This window comes from Eschrichtius robustus, chromosome 5 (assembly GCF_028021215.1).
Source record: "Eschrichtius robustus isolate mEscRob2 chromosome 5, mEscRob2.pri, whole genome shotgun sequence".
NCBI lineage: Eukaryota > Metazoa > Chordata > Mammalia > Artiodactyla > Eschrichtiidae > Eschrichtius > Eschrichtius robustus.
The window spans coordinates 86,302,790-86,326,915 of record NC_090828.1 but is presented as its reverse complement, the minus strand read 5'-3'; the positions used below and the strand labels follow the sequence as shown (position 1 = coordinate 86,326,915).

General features: G+C 36.4%; 1 protein-coding gene across 6 annotated transcripts in view; it reads right to left on the bottom strand.

Moving 5' to 3' along the window:
- ZEB2 (zinc finger E-box binding homeobox 2) overlaps positions 1-24,126 on the bottom strand; it is a 127,405-nt gene that overhangs the window by 14,300 nt on the left and 88,979 nt on the right. For 4 of the 6 annotated variants that reach the window (XM_068545163.1, XM_068545164.1, XM_068545169.1 and 1 more), the window contains 3 exons: positions 20,603-20,674; positions 2,134-2,322; positions 1,225-1,439 (listed from right to left, as the gene is read on the bottom strand). In XM_068545163.1, coding sequence (XP_068401264.1) covers positions 1,225-1,439; positions 2,134-2,322; positions 20,603-20,674 — 476 coding nt within the window. The remainder of the gene's footprint in view (positions 1-1,224; positions 1,440-2,133; positions 2,323-20,602; positions 20,675-24,126) is intronic. The other 2 variants (XM_068545167.1, XM_068545166.1) reach the window with 1 other exon arrangement.

Sequence of the window (24,126 nt, the reverse complement as noted above, 5' to 3'; positions counted from 1 at the left end):
TATGCTAGATAAATATCTAGGCTCGGTTTTTTTTCCTAGAGTTTTTGTGCATATAAGCAAGGGGAGAGAAACTGTTACATAAGTGTAACTATGCAAGCATAGTTTTTATAACTGAACTTGGAAAAACATTCAGGTGACAAGTTCAATCAGATATAAATGAAATGATTTACATGAGCTGTTTTCTTAAAATAGTAAAATTCCATAATCTAGTATCATCGCCATTGCTGGCTCGTGTTTGCTTATTCTCATTTTCCTTATTCAAAGAAAATAAAGCCCATAAGAGAGAAACATAAGAATTTTAGACAATAACCTGTTCGATAATTTTAAAAACAGAGATGGTGTCAAGGTTTACGGGTGATTCCAGATCTGTTGGGCCAGTTACTGGGACTTAAGGCACACCATTTCTGTTACCATATGAACACCTCATAATATCAATCTGCAGTCAATTCTCCCAGGAGGACAGAAAGAGCAGTTTTGCTAAAACATTTAAGGGACACTATGAATCAATCCTATTCAATCATTTTAAGGATTTAAGATGCTGTGCTGTTTAAGACAGAGTTTTTATTTTTAACACAAGTAAGCCGAAAGAGGCAGAGCAATTTTAACATTTAGTAACAAATATGCATATCAGGAAGGGATCATTTTTATTGCATATCCAACATTTTAGTATTAATCCAGTTTATTTTATATAGATATGCATATATATTGGAGGCTTTTTTGATTTTCTTTAAAACACTTAATGAAATTTCATAAACTAGGAGCAGCTTGTAAAAATAGTCTAAGTAATTGAAGATGTTATGTGACAAATGAAAAAAACGCACACTTCTTTTACTATGACTTAGAGCTCATATGAAAAAAATATCTAAGCAAAACTAGGTGAAAAATGGAATTTAAATTGCTGAGATGTTTAATAATGTATAATTAAAATGCTACAATTTCATTCACTTTTTGTGGAACATAAAAATGAAACTAAAGTCAAGTTAAAGTGCAAATAAAATTTCTAAATTAGAAATTAACACACTCATTCGATCGTGAACATAAGACTATTAAATCATATTAGAAGAGACCATCAAAAAATCATTTAGACCTCAATTAAAGCTATTACCATTAAAAGATCTGCATCTTCAAAATGCCATGAAAAATTAATAATGATTGCCAATCAAAGCAATATCGTTTCTCTAAGGGGTTATTATAGAAAGAAATCACTTAAAACCAACCCCCCACCTGATCTGTCCCTGGCTTGTGCGTCACCATATGCCGCTCGAGCTGGGTGCGGTAGGCAAACGTGTAGCTACACAGAGGGCAGGAAAAGTTCTCTTCATTCTTCTCGTGGCGGTACTTGATGTGCTCCTTCAGTGATGTCAAGCGCTTGTAGCCCCGGTCGCAGTAGGGGCAGGTCAGCAGTTGGGCAAAAGCATCTGGAGTTCCAGGTGGCAGGTCTGTAGCCGAGAGACGAGAGGGAGAGAAGCAGGCCAAAAGGTCAGTAAATCAATGGCAGCTAATGGGCTGACTGCCCGGGATGGTATGACAGGAATCGCTGCAATCTGCTCCACGAGAGTGCCACAGGCGCACGCGGCCTCCACGCACACCGGTCCCCTTGCACACCCAACGCAGACTTGTCGAAATCAGCTCACACTGCGCTGGAAAATTAATTAATTACTGGCGCATTTGGGGGGAAATTTAAACCGCTGATAAATGAGGAGATTCTCTTTAGGTGACTGACAGTTCGTAGTAAACCTTTAGTCACATATGACTCAGGGAGTCACGGGGTGAAGGAGCTTTTCAGGTGTCGGTAAAGAAGAACAAAGGTTAGGGTCAGTATCTCTAAACTTTGTTGTTTTCCTCAAAAGTGAAATATTTTGGAAAGAGAGGAATCAATGTAGATATTTTTATCTCTTAGAAATAGGCTCTAATTGTTCTGGTTCTTTATTGGATGTACAGATGACACAAATTTGCTGACAAAAAAAAATTTCACAATACCCTAAAATTACAGTTCTAATCTTTGCTCATGAAATTCCATGCCTCTGCAGCTGTTCTTCAAATTTTAAGGTAAACACCCAGGCATGTAGTGCATTTGTAATTGTAACAGCTGCAGAGGTCAGCGTCGTGGCTAAAAATGAATTACAGCCTCACCATTTTCTTCCTGCCCATTGGCCTCGGGCGTGCCAAGGCGAGACAGTTCCTCAGGGGCTTCTGGGTAAATGATGGCTGTGTCACTGCGCTGAAGGTACTCTTCGATGCTGACTGCGTGGCCATCGCGTTCCTCCAGTTTTCTTTTGGCAAAGTATTCCTCAAAGTCTGATGTGCAATTTGCATTCTTAACTGAAATGGTGAAAAGGAGAAGAAATGTCTTTTCAGGGCCTTCTTCCTAGGAGCCTCGGTCTGCCTACATCATTGTTAGTAAGACACACAGACTTGCAGAAAGATCACAAATACCTAGTTTATCTGTAGGAAGCGGTGCAGATGACCAGTTATTGATTGAATGCTTATTCTCATAATATATGCAAAAAAAGAGGACACTTGGCTTTAAGTTAAATAAGCATATTTTAGTTTCCTCTTCTTGGAATACTAGTCTGCATGCTTCACAAAGAATCAAAGACATTTTTTAATGTTTTTCAGGGAAAGTTAAAAAAAAAAGCAGAACTATATTCTCAGACCCATAAACATGAGAGATAATATGAACTCAAAGCTACTTTAGTAGTCTATATAAAGCTTCCTTCTCTTTTAAGAAAGGTATAATTAATTTTTTATACTCCACCACACTTAATGTTCCTAACCACGTATACATCCTGTTGCTAAATATAAGCTTTTAACCCTCCAGTCTCTGAACATCACAGACCACCAGGACTACCCAGTCCGAGAGAGATGCGAAAGGACAGATATTCCTAGGGAGATAATAATGGGACTTTTTTAAAAAATCAGGGAATGTGGGAGTTTATCTTTCCTTAAAATTTCAATGTTTAGCTCAGTATTTTAAAGCTGCTGAAAATAAAATTAAGCTCACACTGATAGAAATAAAATAAAAAGTAACAGACGGAGTTAAGGAACTGGCTATGCTGCAGTGTGATTTCGATATGATTTTTAACTTTTGTAGTGATGACTCTATTCCCATGACATGAACGATAGTTGTAAATCAACTTTAGCAACTCTTGTCCCAAGACTGTATATTAGAAACCACTAGCTATGTTTCTGAAATAAGTTGTGGCTTTAAACATCCTAAGTAGAAACTTATGCATAAGACAGTGTTGGGAAAGTGGCTGCCACATTATTGTCTACCAGAAGTAAGTGAAGAAAAGTCTTTTGCTAGTACAATTACTGGTGGGGCCTGACTTTCATAGTTTTTGAGAACAGTTAACCTTGATTCCACTATATTCTTCATCTCACCTTCTCTGTCATAAAAGATATTAAAGTACTTGCCATCCTAATTCTCCCTGGCAATTTGTGGCAAGGTGTTGTTCAAGCAAGCCAGTCAATTTTTATTTTTGGCTTTCACTGTTATGAACTGTTATGAGAAGAATAGAAAGTGGAACCTTCTGTTAATCAACAAGTATTTACTGAATGCCTGGTATGAGATAGGCAACATGCCTTGTTTTGATAAGCAAAAAACAGATCCAGCCTCATTCTTTAGGAAGCCATGAGAATGATCAATACAACTGATATTGTCTCAAAAAGTAGATATAATATTACAAACTCAAATAAGTGTTATGAAAGAAAGTTGTACGGTTGTATTACAGAAGTAACAGGGGGACCTGACGGGGACCTGATGGAGTGTGGAAGATCAGGAAAGCCTTAACTGAGAAGCACGAAGTTAACTAACTTTAGAAGCTGGGGTACAGCAGTGGTGACTGGAAAGGAAATGGAGCCTCTCGGGATCTGAAAGGACATTGCTAGAGTGTGGAGAGAAAGGGGAGCGGCATGATGCAAGGGTGAAGAGGAAGGCAGGCACTAGACCCTGCCGCGTGTGCTAGCCTTGTTAAGGATTTGAGTTTTCTTCTAAGAGAAACAGGAAGCCATTGAAGGATATTAAGCAGAGAGGATGGTTGGATGAAATTATAGATTACCTGCATTTGCACATGACAACTCTGGCTACAGTATGATAGGGAATGCAGGAAGAGAAAAGTAGATTCTGGGAAACCAGTTAGGAGTCTCTTGCCACTGATTAGGCAAAAGATAAAAATTAAAGAATTGGTGATGGAGACTGTAAGAACTGGCTGGATTTGCGAGATGCTTAAAAAGTAAGATTGCTAGATTTGGAGAAAGACTGGGTGAGCCAAGGAGGGAAAGGCTAAGACCCTCCCTTAGGTTCAGGCTTTTTGAATCTGATGGATGGTAAGGGACATTCACCACACCAGGAAGCACGGGAATTCTAAAAAGATTTGAAAATATGAATGAATACATTGGATCAAATAACGTAAAGCTGGGGAGAATTACACTGTGTAGACTATTAAACTAAGTGCTAACTCTCTGAATACTGTGATCTCAAGCTTTTCTCTTTTGCCACTTCAACTCCTGTTAATTTTAACAAGAGCAATGGTCTGATTCCAAGACCTGTACTTCCTTCAAATGTAGGTTTGGAATGTGGAATAGTGGATTAAGATTTTATATCTTGAAATTTTGCTTAAGCCTTTTCTTAGAAGAATATGGACACTGATTAGGATCACTTTCCTTCTGGTCTGTTCATGTTGTCATGGATGTTTTCCAAAGGATACTTTTTGGTGGTGATTGTGATGGTGTCATTTAACTTGTGCCATTTAACTTGCGCCATTTAACTTGCGCCATTAAGTCACTATGGAGTATGAAGGAATTGCCAGCTTGCACAAAATATTTGTTCATCATTTTGGATCATCAAAATGACTCCAGTTCTATCAAAAGCCACCTTTTGTTTTAAGCACAAGAAAAGATAAAGGGGACAAAACATGTGGGTCCAAGATGAACCTTTTTTGAACAACTTGACTGATCTGACCAGGGACTGACTTCTTTTTCAGCACTGTGGCAGTAGAAAGTAAGGTAATAGCAACTTTCTAAATCCAGATCTACTTGAACATTGTCAAATGTTTAAGACACAATTTATTTAAGTTTTTCAAGAACACTGTCCCACTTGAAGATGCTGAGTGTAATCTAGTAAACATGGATGGATGTACATTTAATATCATGCTAATTTTATCTTGATATTTCAGCAAATATCTGAATTATCTGGCTATCTTTGCATGAATTTTCATTTGCATATGAATGTTTCCATCAGAAATGTAATCAAATGCAAATTCAATTGGATTTGCATTAATAGCCTTTTTGCTTAAAAGGGAGGAAATTTCTGATTTTTCTGGATAGGCAAACTAAACTACACTATTGGTATTTGGAGAAGAAATTCACTCACTAGATCAGATCTGGCCATACTAGATTTCTATGTCAAGTGTGACAGGGACAAAAGATATCAAATCATGTGCTCTCATTAAGGATCATCTTTGTGGCCTGAGCATCGAATATATTGCCTAGAAATTAGTAGGCACTCAAGAATCATTTATGGAATGAATGTGGAATAAATTATGTCCTTAACACTGATCTTGGTGCAGAAGTCTTCTAGTAAAAGGAAGCATAAGACAAGACACCTACAGTTGAGCTAGGAACTCAGACCTACTATTCAAGTAATTGTAGAACAATTACATGATAAACTGTGTATTTGTGATCATAAATACTTGCAAGAGTTTGATAGGGCTCAGATGAGTATTCAAAAAGGGTTTCACGAAGAAACCTAATCATTTAAATCTATTAGCTCTATCAAGATTTTTTTTTTTTCATGTGGTATAGATATGCTATTAGTTATATATCTCAATATCTATAGTCACTTAAGTGGGCTAGAACCTAGCCTTCTATGAACTAGGTATGACCATCATGGATATAATGTGTTTTTCCCTGATGTTGCTATGGATACCAGTAATATATGGTTTTTTCTGCCCAGTACCATGACATTCTCCTTTGCCTGGGATGGCTCCCCACTGTCCCTATTGCCAAACCTTATGGTACCCAGGGCAGCTGCCATGTTGTTGCATGGTCCTGCTCCCCTAGTTACAGTGGATTAATCTGCACCTGAAGTGAAGCAATCTTAGCCCTCCATCCTCCAGGTCAAACCGTTGACTGGTCCAGTGGTAGCCAATTAATCCAACTGAGTTCAGTCAATCCCTTCCCCATGATTTTAGAACATGGTTCCAAAGAGATCACCAAGGCAGATTTATTTTTTCCAAGCGACTGCAGCTATAAGATGTAGAATGAAAGAATTGATAAATCCCATGTAGAATAAGAAGATTTATGAAGAGAGAAGATGAGCAGATACACAGAGAAAAGCAGAGACAAAATGGCAAGTCCTGACAGTACTTTTCTAGCTACACTTGTTCCTGAGGCCAAGCAGCACCTGCGTCCTTCCAGAGAGCAGAAAAATTCCCTTTCCTACTTTAGGCTATGTTGTGTCTCAATCTCCTAGACTCCAAATCGCCCTAACTGTTACAATTCTAGAACAAATGATGGAATTAAATTTTTGTTACTCTCAAAATTGTTGGGAAGGATAATGTTTTGATTCTATTTGGAAGTCTGCATTTTTGGTTTTTACAAAGATTTTGTAATACTGTATAGTGGACTCAGAGAAAATTTGCTAGAAAGTTATAAAATTCCTCACTGCATTTTTCTAGTGTAAAATAAACCTTCTTTTCTTTTTTTTTTTTCCTGTCCTTCTCTTCACTCCTTGGTATCCTTGGAAGAATTGCCAAAACACACTGACAAAGTATATTTGCATGGTATTTATGATCAAACCATAGCAAAAATTCACAAGAAATCTCAAGTAATTTCTTCCCATACCTTCTCCAGAGATTTTGCATTTAGTCCTAAAATTTACCCTAGTGTCTTGCAGATATCTCAACCTTCCCTAAGGTCAGGTAAACTTTCCTCTATCCATAAACAGAACTTCATTAATTAAAATGTTTCCTCATAGCCAAGTGTATTTTAATATTGTTAGGGTAAATTTCTAGGTCCCTTAAGTCAGAACAGCCTCAAATTTCTTGTAAATATGTTGGTCACGCTTACTAATGTTGTTAATTAATAATACTTTCATATATACCCTTATGTCTATCTTAGATATTGATATTTTTGGATAGATAATGATGAATATCAATATGGACTGACTTTTCAAGTTATTGCCTAAAAACAAGCAATGTTAACATCTTTAAAGAAAACCTCTAAATAAAAGAGTTATATTGGTCTTCAAATCAGTCAGCTCCTGCTCTCCCCATAATTGACTTGTTTTAGGTATTTCTCAAAGATTCTTCATACTTTTACAAGCAGTTATATTATGATGAGACCTTGATACTTATTGCTTCTCCTTTTCTGTTTCCTTCTCTTTACTTTTATTCCCTCACCATTTATTTTCTTTATTCGTTACAAGCATGTGTTCATGTAGGAAGACAGGTGCTCTATTAACACTGGTCTATTACCCAGCATGTTTTTAACATTCACTTAAAAATTAAAGAAATATATTTGAATATTATGCTAAGCCATTTTAATAAACATCAACATGAATAAATAATTCTTTTGGAAAAGAAAATATCTTGGAGGGTCTAGAAGAGCTGAAGTAAGTATATGTAAAAAACTGAGTAGAATCATTCATCCATCCCTTTGTTTAATAACTGTTTTTCGAGTGCCTACTAGTACCAGAGAGTGTACTTGGGGACGAGGACACAAAGATATTGACTGAGAATTGTTTTCCTACTTCTATGATTCTCATATTTAGAGACAAGTACATAAGATGGTTGTTATTCTGCAATATACAGACATATAAATACATGTATATCAGGGGAATATAAATACATATATACACAGAGAGTCACACACAGAGACACACACGCTTCCTCAGTCTAACATCGAAATTATGCATTTATCATATCACCTGCTTTTACTCACTTCAAATGTCAAGGCAAAGGGACCTGAAATCTAGGCAACTGTATTCATCATCTTTTTGAAAAATAGTCTCTTTCTCAACAACATTTTAGATGGTAAGAAAACACAGAAAATTATTTTTAATTTAGTCATTTGTATTAAATTTTTCAGTTTAAAGAAAGCCCATATTCAGCATTTGTTGAGGTATATAAATCCTCATGGCTACTTTGTTTAAAGTTGACTAATTGATGTAATATAGGCATTTTACCATTAAAAATGAACGTGTGCCTTTCTGTAGAAAGCTTCTGAAATACATACTGGCACCAAATATCTAAAAACAACCGTGAGGGAAGATGATCTTTTTCTCATTACACAGCTACATGGGCAGCCCAGCAGAGCCTCCGACTGCTACAGAGGTGTGTGTAAAGCCAGGTCAAAAGTGACAAAGTTTTCTTCTCTTCCTGGGAATTAGTACAGCTTCTGGGCCAGTCTCTCCATGCCTGCTCTGACGTGGCTTTCTCCTGGGAGCACGTAATTCAGATGCCAGTGAGAGTTCCCAATGTGTAAGAGCTTCAGGAGAAAAAGTTCCAAAGGGATGGGAATCTGTAGTAGTCTGCAGGATCAAATATCTCCCTAAACAGCAGGAAGCAGCTCAGTCAGGGACAGAGTCTAATTTTAAAGTGAGATTTTTTATTAGGGGATTCTGAATATCAGATTTAGGGACTACTAACCCTTAGACAGTTTTGATTGCTATGTATTGGTACAAAGACCACGCCTTTAAAACAAAAATTCCCGTTAGATAATATGTTTATCTTTCATATACCTGTGAAACCTAAAATTTTGGAACTGGTATATTACCAAAAAAAGACTCAGACTATTTTATTATATTTTAGAGAGGTTTATGAAGTATGGTATTTTTGCCCAGTAATTCAGTGCTCTTTCATATGCTTTCTGTAGACATACGACACCTAAGGATGCTCTAGGACGGTAGTTTTCAAAATGTGGTCCGCAGGCCAGCAGCGTCGGTATTACCTGGGAACTTGTTCAAAATGCAAATTCTTGGGGTCCACCCTAAATGGACGGAATCAGCAATCTGTGTTTTAACAAGCCCTTTAGGGGATTCTGATACACGCCCAGTTAAAGAATCACTACTCTGGGAATACAATTCTCTGTCTCCCCTGGCTAAATAAGGCATTCAGTAACGTGGTTATGGGAAACAGCACAGAATTACTTCCATGTCAGGGAGCCTTTCTGATGATTTCAACCTGAGTTCATACCCTCCTTCTACAGAATATCATCTGCATATCTCAATTGCTGAATTTATCACATCACATTATAATCTTTCGTTTACATGCCCATGAGCTGATAGAGGCATGGAGGGTCTTATTCACCTTTGTATCCCAGTGCCTAGGGCAGTGTCAGGCACACAGCTAATGCTCACTAATTGAATGATTAGACCAGGTTTAAAATTATTAGACTACTCATTTTGGCTCAGCTACTTACGTTTTTTAATCTCAATATCTTCTTCTGTAAAATGAGCTAGTATATGCTTTCTAGGGAATCTTCGAAGTTTCAGAATTGCATCATTTCAATTAATTCTTTGCCCTAATCAATTTGCTTTTTTATTCACTGGCTAGGCCTAGAGAGTTTTATCTGTATTCTTTTCAATTAAAAACTCAAAGCAACACAGTTTTCTGATGGAGGACCCATATACACAGATTAAGAAAAAATATTTCGGAGGTGCCTGGAAACCACAGACAATATCACAAGGAAAACACTGCTTATTAAATATTTGCTGAATGAATGAAGGAGACACTCAAGAAGCTTGGGATATCAGTTATTTCTTGTGGGAACTCTTGCTGTGAAGTGGAGATAGCTGTTCCTAACTGCAAACAAAGCTCATAAAACCGCAGCATTCATTCGCCAGGAAGTAACAGGCTGTTCTCGGTGTACACTGATTATAGTCTGAAAATGACCCTCCTGTCTAACCTGCCAAGTGCTACTTCTGTCTTTCTCTCCTCAGAACGTATCTCTTTCTATATGTTCTTTTTAGAAACTCATTGTATGAAATTAACTAAAAAAATTTAAAATGATAATATGCATGACAGATCTGACTGGAGGACAAAACCCTTCCAACATATAAAAATGTGACTGATATTATACACAAGAAGAAAATGACATGCTTTATAATAGCAGGACTCTCTCCTTGTTAAGTATTTAGGTACAAACTGAATTATCTGATAAGCTGATCTTGCACAATTGATTAACACTATACATCCAACTCAACTCTTGCTGAGAAATACCTTATGATAAAATTTGTATGGCTTCTGTTACCCATAGAAGAAAGCTAGCTGTATTAAAAATTTTAACTTAAACTCCATGTAAGAGCAATAAGAGGAATTGGAAGTTATAAACCAAGAAGACAACAAAGGTACAAAAACGTTCTTACTCTTTTCTCCACTTTCTTCTATACTAATGATATGACACACAAAATTCATGCTTAAAGAGGCTTAACCGACTGCTAGCCTGCTAACCTTATCACTCCTGTTACCAATTTGGGGGAGTTATACCTTGTTATCACGGTGTTTCTGGCTCAAACAAGATTTTCAATCTAGGTCTAGATCTTTACCTGGGATTCAGTTGCTTCCGAGATACTGCCAAAGGATCCTGTACACTTGAACAGAATTGGTGTTTATATGTGGTACTTCAGGTGGGGAACCCCTGATCCCACCTCTTCCCATCGCGCTCATACTCAGAGATTATCTTAACACCTTTTGTGAGGTAGAAGCAGGACTGTCTACACAATTTGCCAGGCTCAGTGCAAAATGGCGGCAGGAGAGCATCAAACCAAGGGCAAGGCCCTTCCAGTGCAGGCCCCTGTGTGACTGCAGGTCGCGCACCCAGGATCCTGGTCTTGGGTCTAGGATCATGAGGCAGGGGCCCGGAGAACCTCCCCCTCTCATGGCAACTCACACAGCCCATGCTTTTTGTTTCCTTTGTTCACGCTTCCCAGTAAAATCTCATTAGAAGAAAGGGTAGGGTGGGTGGAGTCCAAAATTTCTAGTCTAATGTCCTCACTTAACAGACAATACAACTAAGGTACAGTGAAGCTAATGATTCATAGAACATTACACAAATAATTTCTGGTAGGGCTGGATGGGGAATTCACGTATCCTGACTCTTAACCCGTTACTCTGTACACTATATCATAATGAGTCCATATGAGAGAAAGACAGAGAGAGAGACAACCCCATCTTTTTAGTTTTTCTTCTTGCCTAACTGATTGGATATAATTTGAATAGGTCCTAGATGCTGCAATGATTGCTCTGACATTGTAAGTAGCTCTAAACAACAACATTATAACATCGTAAAATTAATAGGGAGAAAGGCAATGTAAATGCCAACTTCAATGTAAATAAAATATCATATTTTAAACTTTTTTTTCTCTATTTTTCTTTTCACGTCCTTGCTCTTCTGAATGCCAAGCACTTGTTTTATTTTTTGACTGAGTGACCTGCACCTAAGTCTACTGGGGTAAAATGGAAAACATCACGGAAGTTCTTCAAATGCTCCACTTACGATGCCTATTTAAAATTTCCATTTAATATTTAGGGATTGTATTTTTCTCATTTTGATATTTCCTAATTTTAATCATGTTGCAAAAGGCACTCAATTCAAAAATAACTTTATGAAACATCTTGCAAAGGAAGAATTTATACTAACTACTACGGTTTTTAGTAAATAAAAAAAATGTCTTAAGCTTAATTTAGGACTAGAGACCAAGAAACACTTTAGTCACGGTTCATTTTGCTTTCCCATTTCACATATTACTTGTTTATCCCCCCACATGCTTAATGATGTCCTCCTACATGAGTTCCACTTCTTCAGATTAAATGAAACTGTGTCATCTCTTGATAATATTCCATCCCTCACAGACCCTTCCAGCAGAGCCATTCCCACCTTCATCTGTCTTAACATGCAGAGCGACACACAGATGGGTCAACAAACTCCTTCATTCATACCCCCATTTCAAACCAGAGTGCCTATTTTGTTAATTTGTTCATCATTTCTTTGTTTATTCATTTATGCTTTGTTTCAACAAGCAACCTGTTTATCAACCATCGAGGCTGTCTCAACACTGCACCTACCGAGGGGAAACATGGGGAAGAGTAAACTTAACCTTGACCCTCAAAAAGCCTCCAATCTGTAATTTTTTGAAGTCTATGTCACCCATTTTCACCATCATGTCTTAGGACACAACCTATACAGCTCAAGTAAAATGACACTTATCCCATGAATATGTTTACCCCAGGCTGTCATTATTGTAATTCTGGGAAATTTCATTACTCAAAAGATAGTCCGTGCAGAATCCTGGCTGCGTGGTGCTCTAATTTTCTCTAGTCCAACAACAGGGATGGCCAGCCACCCCTTGGTATGGCTAACCCTGGGACAATGCCATCTCTCTGAGCGAAACTTGGAACTTCCACTCTCTGATTTCAGAGAGTCGCCCCTGAAAGGCGACAGGCGACAGTCACCTGTCGCCCCACCCCATCATTCAGTTCCGCATCCCCTGAAACAGGTACTTCATTGTGATAATCAGGCCCTGACAAGTCCCTCAGGTCATTTCACCCATTCTGATTTTGCTTGCCTCAGTTCACCTTGAAGCTGGAAATCACTTCCATCCCCGCCCCTTGTTCTTGTGTCATTCTGGCCTAGCCAAACTAAAATCCAGCCCAATTTCTCTGTTCCTAGAATATAAAAAATGTTTAAAGAAACGTAAATAATTGTATAGCCTTGTTTCTGTCTATGTTATCAAAATAGGATACTCTTTCATGATGATAATTGAATCTCCATACATTGTCCACAGCAATTACTCTAAATTTCCATTCCTGAAGATTCCAACCCTACTCCCATTCCCATACTGTCAATTGATGATATCTTTTCCTACTTACTTCAAAGAGTGCAACCTAAATGATGTGAATTCCATCAACTACCTAAAATTCAACCGAAATTTCTCTACAACAATTCTCCCTTCTTATTTTGATCTTATTGCTAAAAAAGATGTGTCTCTGCCCACAGCCAAGGCTACCATCCAAAGCTATTCCCTCACAACTCTTCTGATAATCTACTCCATCTTTCGCCTCATCTCCTTTTACATTTTCAGCCATTTTCGCTGTCTCTCTTTTTGCACCGAGGCATGTTCAGCAAGCCTTTGTCCTGGAGAAAACCTTCTCTGAAATGTGCAGTCTCTTAAGTCACCTCCCTATTTTCATGTCTCTAATGTTTGACACTACTCTCTGTCAGAAACCCTCTGCAATACTGAAAACTTCTCACTTGAAACTACATAGCTTTCCGTATTTCAAATAAAACATCTTAATCCATGTATTATTATAATCATTACTGATAATAATAATAATAGCTAGCAACAATTGAACATGTATTATGCCTAAAATTGCGCTAAACGTTATACACACATTTCTTATTCATCTTCCATTGTTTTATTTACCCAATTGAATGTAAGTCATTAATGACAGTGAGTGTTCACTGTATCTTTCATGATGCCTAAAAAAATGCCTTGTACTTAGTAGGGTCTCCCAAATTGACTATGGATCTGAATAGCTAATGAAGCTATAATTATTTATTTGTAACTTTTGCCTTCATGTCATTCTGATTTTTGTCTTTCCTAATGGCATCATAAGACTTTGAATTCCTTAAGGATAGGACTATATCTTCTATTTCCTTTGTTTCTTGAACCTCAGTTCCAATTCTGCACACAACAAATACTATGAAAAGAACGAATGGAAATATCTTAGTGGTTGTAAACAAGTGACAAATATTATTTGTTTATTTGATTGTTATACAGGACAGAAGGAAAAAAAGATATAATTTCTGATGCTAGTCAGTGATCAAGTGAAGGAAAAATCTTTGACAGCTTTCAACATCCTTATACACAAACATTATAAATACTACTAAATCCTCTTCTACATTTAAAAACAAGGTGCTAGATAAAGATGAAGAGAGATAGAAAACTAAGCTATTCCTTCTTAATCTTTCTATTTTAACTTCAAATGCAACCTCAGAGCAGTGAAAAGAAATGTGTCCTACAACTTGTCTGGGTAGTTTTCCAAGATGTCAAAGGAATTTAATTGGCCAAGGTTCTCAGAATCGACTGGTTAGTCCTTCCATTACAAATTTGTCAAATATTGTATTTTGGTATTCTAGAGAAGTTAATGAGGAGCCAGTACAAAGGGAGGAAACAGTTCAGAATGCATTTATTTCTTAATGAATAGAAATGGGTAAGCTTACTTGCAGATGCAAACAAACCAGAAAAATAACCAAGAGAGGGTGAGAATCTAGTATATGTTAGGCATTGTACTTGGTCCTTTAAAAATGATTAAATACCATTTAATCGCTACAGTCAGACTCTGTAAACAGGGAATCATTATTTCCACTTTACCGATGTAGAATGAAGGCTTATTCTATACTCAAGTTCATGTAACTAGTAACTGGTAGAGACAAAATTCAAATGTAGTTTATCTGACTCTAGAATCTAGAGCATCCCAAAACAACTTTTGCCTTTTTATCTGTAAAAGCGTTTATATATTATTCCTAAAATATTGGAAGCATGTTTAATGACTATTAGTTACAGTCAGTACAGTTAGTTCTTGGACAATAATTTTCTTGTGTTATATAAGATTAAGAACTGAGACCTCAACTGGCCTTACCCAGTTCTTAGATGTAAGGTGTTTTCCTCTTCCCAGCAAAGGAAGCAAAGATGCAGGTGGTTATTAATAGCCCTTTAAAACAAGAGTGCTAGATTGTTTGAGTAAAGGTAACTCTCACACAGTCAAAGAGGAGAACATCAGGGGCTTATTTAGGTCTTGATATGCACGTGGAAACACATTAATGCTAATGATCACCGTGCACCTAAGATAGATCCTTGTTACTACTAGCATGTAGGCAAACTCATGTTTATAATGCTCCCAAGTTTTTCCATTTCTCTAATCTTCTTAGAAAATACCTTTTAAAACACACTCTTAAAAATTCTACATAATAATTTCATTCTGATTTTGAACCTGATTAATATCTGGAAGATGTAAAGTTCTTTGTGCAAAGGTGTTCTTTATGTGTTAAAGCATATATTTAAAAAATTTTAAAACATTAAAACCAATGTAGAAACATTAAATGCAATGTAGAAAGTTATTACTATAAATCAGGGTTTTCAATGCTTTATATGCTGTAGATCAATTTTGCTATGCTGCTAATCTAACTTTGCTGTAAAAAAGTAATGATAGTCTGTTTTTCTTTGCCTTTAACAAGTAGATTTCAGAGACTTAAATCCTGGTTTCACTCTCTGAAGATACTGGACTTAATCCCCTTCACAGGGAACGTTTTCACCTATTGTGACTTCCTTTCTCAGAGTCCATTTCTTCTCCACCTAATATTTGCTCATTCATTCATTCACTCATTCATTCATTCATTTTACCAGTCATAATGCATACCATGTGTGTTCACTGCTGTACTGGGCACTTTGAGGCAAACAGGGACTAGCCCTTTTATTAAAGCAAATATTTTGGGGGCACATACTAAGGTCATACTAATTTACCCCCATTTCATAGCTCAAGAAACTGCTTGTCTCCATGAAATTAACTAGGTGAAATATGTGCAAACAACATAAAGAGGAACAATTCAACATGCTAAAATTAGTGGTGTGCACCTGAGGGCTGTGGGATTTCAGACAAGGAAGAGATATATGTGGTTTGGGGGTGTTCAAGGATGACCACATTAAGGAAATGGGAGGTGAGCTAGCCTTGAAGAACAGAAAGGTGGGTAGAATTTGGATAATTGGAGGAAAGGGAGTGAGAGATTAGGGTCTCAAGGGACAGCATGGGCAGAGATTCAGAGGTTGGTATAAATGTGATTCTTTTTTGATATTACCAAGGGATTTGGTCTGACAAGAATGCAACACTGTTGGTGTGAAATGGATGGCACTCAATACCTGTCTGAAGAATGTGGATTTTGTCTTATAGGTACTGAGGGACAATTAAAGATTCTAAGAAGGGAATTTGGACCATGAGAAAAGGGTTATAGGAAGAATGTGGACAGACTAAATAGAGGAGGACATGAAGGCTAGAGACCAGTCCAATGTAACTGAGTCTTTCTCATTTGGGGAACTGGAATAATGGGAGACGAAAATGTCTGATTGATTATTTCAGGTCAGCTGTCAAAAGAATGTCAACCCAGAAATGTGAAAGGAAAGTTCAAGTGCTGTTTGTCTCTCATTTCTTCAAAAACTCTTTCTGACTCAGGGCCATTCTAGGGTCTGTGGTGAGAAAGTGACCAAAATCCCATATCATTCCTGCCCTCAAGTAGCTTACAATCTAGTGGAGAGAAACATACCTGCAGGTGACTAATTATAATATGAGAGAGAATGACCCTCAAAAGAATGAGTGGTTAATCTTGAGTGGGAGACTGTCAGATGGCTTCCTGGTAGAGATAGCCTTTAGGAAGGTGTATGATGCTGTCAGGCTAAGAAAGAATGAGTGGTTTCTTCTACACATTTTAACTCAGCAGAATATACTAGGAAGGAGATACTTTTAGACTCTAAAAGACTACTCTATCCATTGATATGAACTTGGTTATATTCTACTATGTAATAGATTTGTAGACTTGAGTAGGAAATTTAGAGGTCTTTTCCTTACTTTCAGTTAGGAATGAAATTTGTGTGTTGAATATTCAGAAATAATAGAGACATTTTCTTTGTCTTCCCCTGACAACTTATTCCAGTTAATAACAACACTTTTTATCAGAAAATATGCTTAACCTGTTTAAAAATTATCTATTCCAATGTGTTTGTTCGGCTTTGATTAAAAAAGAAAAATGGGGGCTTCCCTGGTGGCGCAGTGGTTGAAAATCTGCCTGCCAATGCAGGGGACACGGGTTCGAGCCCTGGTCTGGGAAGATCCCACATGCCACAGAGCGACTAGGCCCGTGAGCCACAATTGCTGAGCCTGCGCGTCTGGAGCCTGTGCTCCGCAGCAAGAGAGGCCCTGATAGTGAGAGGCCCGCGCACCGCGATGAAGAGTGGCCCCCGCTCACCGCAACTAGAGAAAGCCCTCGCACAGAAACGAAGACCCAACACAGCTATAAATAAATAAATAAATAAAATTTAAAAAAAAAAAGAAAGAAAAATGTATCTGATATTAAAGAATTCCATATTCATTCACTAATAAAAACATATTTGTTGAGACCCTATTAATTTTAAGGCACTCTCATAGACAATGTGGTAGCCTAAAACCCATCTGTGTTCTCAGAGTTTGCGATCTAATTTGGAAAAGACAATACATTAAGTTACAACACACTATAGCATCTACAGCAAGGTCAGCTGATTTGTTCTATAAGAGTTCATTGGAGGAAGATATCACTATAGGTTGGGATGGCTGGAGAGGAAGGTCAGCCAATAGCTTGACCTTGATCAGTAGGACCTATGTGGGGAGAAAGAGATACTCCATTAATAAGCAACTTCAACCATTAAAGATGTCTTATTTCAATTCCACATGTTTTTAGCATCCAAAAAGATGCTAGGGATTAGAAGCAGTAAACTTATGGTTGGGAAGAAATATGTGTTATTCTCTAAAAGGCCAGAGTTCTAAGCTGAGGGTCACCAGTAAATTCCTAATTACCAAGTCCAATGTATTTGCTCAGCATTCTTTCAGTCATAGTTATTTGAATCTTTTGATTCAATTGACCATTGTCTACTTTTGAAACTTTCTTTGTCTCCTGGATATTTAATTTTTTTCTGTCTCTTAATCTTTTTTCTTTTAATGAATTTGATTTTTCTCCTTACTCACCAGAAGCCCTGGCCTCAGCTTTCTACATGTTTCAGTATATTTATTGTAAATGTCTTAGTCCCGTGATGTTAAATACCATCTGAATATATTTGCATGACTCTCAAATCTTTATCTCTAGCCCTGACTTCCTGGGTTTCAATTCCTCATTTCCAATGAACATTCATATACATATATATGTGTATATATATATATATATATATATATATATATATATATATATATATACACACACACACATTTATATAACTTTTATATGAAAATACTTGTCTAAAGACAAGCTCAAGGTCTTCTCAAAATTGGATCCTTTTTCTGTTTATCTAGAAATAGCAAGTATTTGCCATGTTCTAAACATGCAGATGTGTAATCCTGAAGCCATTTTGATTCCATCACCCAGAGAATCAATTGGTTGTTAAGAAGTCATGTTACTAATTTCACCACTGTCGCCACCCGAGGACAGGCTTTTTGTCACTTCACACCTGAATAACTACAATGACTTCCAGTTGGTCTCTCAAAGTCTAGTTTTTCTTCACAGAAATCACGGTAGTATAACATGCCCCAAACTCTTTGGTTTGTTGCTTTACATTCTCCATTTACATTTAACTTACATGTCCAGCTTCATTTCCCACGAATTGCCTCCTAGGACCCCCTGATTCAGCCAAATCCTTTTACTTGCTATCCTCTGAATAGATATTACAATTTCTTTCCTTGGCTTACACACTCCTGTTCTTCTAGAAGGACCTTCCTCACTTCTTCATGACTACTGAAAAGGAACTTAGTTCAAATTTCACCTCCTTCATGAAGCCTTTTCTGAATATTCACCCCATAGGATCTCTCATATTTCTGTAATTTGAAATAATTATAGTTCCTACTATTTGTTGCATATTTATCACACATTTTCACTTATTGTTTATCATTTTTTCTTGTGTGTTGGTCTCATCTTCCAAATTAAATAATAGCCATGTCTAAGATTTCCTGGCCCATCTTCCAGAACATGTGCACACAAAAGTGAATAGACAGAAGACACTCAATGAATACTTACTGATCTATTTATTGACTGAATACATATGAACTATAAGGAATAGTAAATAGTATGGGAAAAGGCAAATCTTAAGGCTATGTGAAGGAACATTCGAAATTGATTTTTAAATCTTCTGAATAGGAACCATTTTTATTAACCCCACTTTAGACCTTAAGTGTATAAAACAGCTAGTAAATTGTCACTTTGTGGAATAGTGACACTTTAAATGCCTATAAAGTTAATGAAATTAGAGTTTATTTATTTATGCTTGAGGTTGAAATTTAACAATTGTCTTTAAAAGGAACATGAAGCCATTTTTGATCCTATGAGTTGGGACATTACAGAAAATATCTAATTTGTAGTATCCCTTTATTATTGTGTTTTTATAAGAAGTTACTTTATCTTGTTTCTATTTTACACAGTGATGGTACCCCTACAACATAGAATATTAAAACTAGAAATATTCTTAACAAGCAACTAGTGTAATCTATTCATTTTTCAGATGTGGAAACTGAGTGCCAAGAAGGGCAATTGACTTGCCCAAGGTTGCAATCTAGTTATTGCCAGAGCTGTAGCTAAAAACCAGGATTATAGGTTCCTAATTCTATACCTTTTCCATAATCCCATATTGTACAGTTTCATTTTTGTACCTTAAATTGACAGTATTCAAATGAAAGAAAATTTACAATAGTTTTTTATTATTTCTCTTATTTTATATCCAAGAATGTAAATTAGTGCGTGGTAAGTTATTAATAAGAGCATTCTAAATAGAAACACAGCATGAACAGTCTATTGTGATGTGTTTCGACATAAGGGAGATATGAATATCATCTTAATTATTTACATTTCTAAAACTTCATAAAACTGCGACTAGTTTTTGTTGGTGAGTTGAGTGGAAATAGTCATGTGATTTTTTTTTTTTTTTTTTTTTTTGGCTTTTGCTTTAGGAATTAACCTTATACTGGGCACTATGGTAATATTTTTGATGGTGGTATGAAGGATTGTTTGGAACACCAAAAATACTTAGCCTTATCCAGGAAAAGAGAGATAAACATAGTCAGTCAGTGTAAATTTGCACTAGTGACGTGAGAGGGTGTGAGAGGAGATGCTGTTCAGTTTTTGGGAAAGAACATGGAAGGTCACAATTGTCCTGAAACTCCATTCTACAGCAGTAGCAGAATAAAACAAAGCACCACTTACTACCTTCCTACTGCAATTTTTTACCTTCATTAAAAAGAAGTGAAATTGTCTATTCTTTATGAAACTTTTGCCTGGAAAATATTATTTAGAGGAACTAGAAGGTACTGAGAAATAAAATGAAGATAGGATAAAAAGGAACTCAGATGATCAGTTTTTATGAGGAATGTTCACAGAATTTTGGTTTGTCTTTCTGAAGAAACATTCTACAATCTAAATTACACCATATCATTTGACTCTCAATGACTAATATCAAGTGGTGACTGGAAGAGGCATATTATATTACACTTTTCAAATTATACTTATGCAGTCTTTTAAAGTAAAAATTACTACCAGAAATGTGCCCAACTCAGGCTTTGAAAAGATTTTTTTAAAAATCCAGTTCAGTTTTCTTAACTTTCACAGGCAAATTAGGGTTTAAGAATAAAAGATATATTTGCTGAATAAAATACCAAAACAGAGAATTCTGATTTGAAGCAAAACAAGAGACTTGTAAAGTCTGACTTAATTGTTAACTCACAGACATACAAATGGATGGGTCAGTGTTTCCGTCCCTGACTCACTAAATCCACGTGACGCAGGACAAACATGACCTTGGCGTGGTAAACTTACTTACCTGTACCATTGTTAACTGTGGTCTGGATCGTGGCTTCCGGCCCCATAGTGTCATAGTCTTCCTTCATTTCTTCTGTGGGGGAAGATTATCTTTAGCATTTGAAAATTGTAGAAAGGCTTACTATACTAAGCATGCCTACCACAGGAACAAGGAAGATTCTTTTAAAGGAAACAGAAAAGGCTTGTTGTAAACCTCTAAACAATAGCTTTGTTCAGGCAACTGAATGAATCCAATAGTGCTAGCTCCACAAGAACTTATTTACTTTAAGCATTACTGCAAGCTGTGAAAAACAGAGGTGCTTATTTGGGGCAAACGAAAGGCTTTTCTTCTAGTGGCAGTTCTAGTGACAAACAGGGGGGAAGATATTATTTTTTCAATAAGAGTCAAAAGCAACTAAGTATTTGTACTGACGAAGAGGCACGCTGGCTGCTATGCCTCCGGTAACACTGGATTATCAGAGAGAAGTCAGAATTTCTTATTTTATTTCCATGCTTTTTTTCCCTCCTTGGAGTAGCTATGATGGTGCTAATCTATGCAAGCGAAATGTTAAAGAACCTAATTCTACATACCAAAACTTGAAATGCCCAGTTTATAAAACAAGCATCCCAGAGGTACTGAAAACACCTGTTTCACTGTTTTATATAAACTTCTAAAACATATTTTCCTTATTCCTTTTCCTACCACTCCATAAATATCTTTCTTCCTTACCGTTAATTCCCCAGTAGGGAGTCACAGCCATTTTCTGAGGGAAAACATAGCTATAAGAACAGCTCAATGTTCTGATGAAGATGAAAATATTTAACACTGAAGTTGAAGATCTATAAATGATAAAAGGTCATCTTCTAAAATTGTAATATTTTAAAATGGGAAGAGTCTGGAAAGTAGGAGAACTCTCAAGTTTTCTGCCTACCAAATTGTAGAATATGTGAAGGCAGAGAAGGACAGCTGACAGTTAAAAATCCTGCAAGAAAGTAAATTAAACATGGACTTTTAAAGTTTTTATTTTTACAATAACAATACTAATGAGAACCAAACATGATCCAGGATGAATATCTCTCTGTGATAATCATTTTGTTTAAAACAAGAGAAACTTTATAAATAGGACTCTGTGAATTCCCAAATTTATCCTGACCATTTTTGCTTATCACATTCTAGTTATAATTATTTGGTAGAAAAACAGATTCTAGCAAATGTTACAACAAAATTAAAATATATGTTTTTCAAGTAGTATCCTGCAGCATATCTGCTTATGGCATCAGAACTGAAAAATTATGAGCCTCTTAAGGTAAAGTACACAGATATAAATAGATGCTAATTTAATGCCACTGGGCATAATACTAGTCAGATAATTTGAATGGTATTTGTTTAAATTCTACGACCACTTTAAATTCATTCTTGGCCCTGGACTTCTCCCTTATTTAAGGAATATTTTCACAGGGACATTTTGCATAAAACATTTAGGAGTTCAATATACAGCAATACTGTATTGTCAATTATAATAATGGATTGGTTAAAAGGTTCCCTCATCTGATATTTTTATTAGTCTCTGCAAGGAATTAAATTAAGGTATTTCTGAGAAGTTCAGTACTAGATATAAATATAACTTTTGTGTCTTTCTTCCTCGCTCCTCTCATGTGATTTCTGGTAGCCAAGAATCAGAAGAATCATAAGTTTTCCATCTGAGAGATCAAGTCACTGAGGGGAAAACAGTTAACAGCATTTTTTTTTTTTTTTTTTTGCATAATAGTGGTAATGTTCAAGATTTCTGCTGCACTTCCTTCCTCATTGTCATTTTCTTATGAAAACGTAAAGAGAAGTTACAGGAGGTGGTTGCTTCCCAAATTATTAAATGCTGCGTATTCACATGTGTAGTTGGCACTTAGTGTGTCCTGCATTCTGTAGTAATACTTTAGCTATAACCCTCTTTTACCAAAGATTGTGCAACTGAGATGGTGTCACTTTTACCCAGAATGTACTTTGCTTCAATTTACTGAGCATCAAGCTTTTTCTTTTTTGAACATCAAGCTCAGGTATGTATTTGAAATACTATGCATATGCCTATTTAATTAAGTTTCACATGAATCCACATTCAGAAGGACATCATAACGTGGGTTAGGAGTATCCCCCCCTGAACTAAAGGCAATCCTGGCTGTCTTTCTGCCTCACGCCTAACCTTAAACATTTTTTCCCAAGACACCTCTGACTCAGCATACTGTGTCTAAAACCACATAGTATATTTGTTTTTAAAACACTTGTAAAAGTTTGCGTTTTCCAGTCACCCTTGGGATGAAGGTTTATAAAAATAAAGAGCACTTTCTTCCTCAAGATGAAGAATCCTTGAATAAGCAGAAAGAGGCCAAGATGCAGGTGATTTATTTAAGTCTGTGTCAATGATAATGATGTCATGGTTTCCAGCACACTGTGTCCACCCCATTGTGGGACGAAAGAATGTCAAGGACAATTCTAAACACAAAACTTTGATTGTGCTGGAACCGGAAAGGCACAGTAAGAACTCCACTGCACTCTTCAGTGGAAAACCTGCATCCTGCAGACAAACTACAGAAAGCATGGGAGAGAGAGCGAAAGAGAGGGGGCTTATCTCAGAGTAAAGCTATGTGCTGAGGTATGATGGTAGACTGCCAGGCACCAGGGATAAAACACTACTAAATAAAACAGCACCAGAATTAGAATTATTGTCTATATTGTATGTTTTGAACAATAAATAAGAAAAATATTTTATCAGAAGAAAAATGTGTTATCTAAGAGTCAGGATAAACAATGAGTAGCTTTTTAAGACCAATTTCTTTTCATTAGACATCAAGGCACCACATCAGAGCACTTTTGGAACAATAAAAAAAAAAAGAACAATAAATCATTACTAATCATTAGAACCAGACAGGTAATAGCTGGGTAACTTTCTTGGTCCAAATAGCCAAATGAGATTAGGGATTTACATTTTATTTAATTATTGTGACTCCAGAATGCTAGTTTATTTACCATAAAGGTAAGAGCAAAGAACAGCCTGTTCATTTGTATCACAGGCACCATTAACTACAGGTGATAACAGGGTCTGTAATGCATTCATATGGATTATTGTATATTAAAACATTTAGAATTATGATCCATGACCAACACAAAAAGCTGCCATGATCACAGACTACTACAGCTTGACATGGCTGATTTGGCTGTTTTTCAATTCCTGATCTTAATTTTTTTAAATTAAACTTTTTTTTTTCAGAAGTTTGGAGCTCTACATTTGTTATATCATTAATAATTATTCCTTTAAGGGTGGAAATTCTAGTAATTGATCCTTACCCTTGATTTCTAGATATTAAAATTTAAAGCATCAGAACACTCATTCTTATAGCCCTGCATATCTAGTTCATTAACAAATATGAATAGCTAACACCAGCTCATTTAAATAGTATGTCTTACATGAGTTCTCGCCACACTCTGTTTCTGTCACACTGCTCCCAAGAATCATTGGCTCTTATTATACATGTAAATGGCTATCATAAAAATAA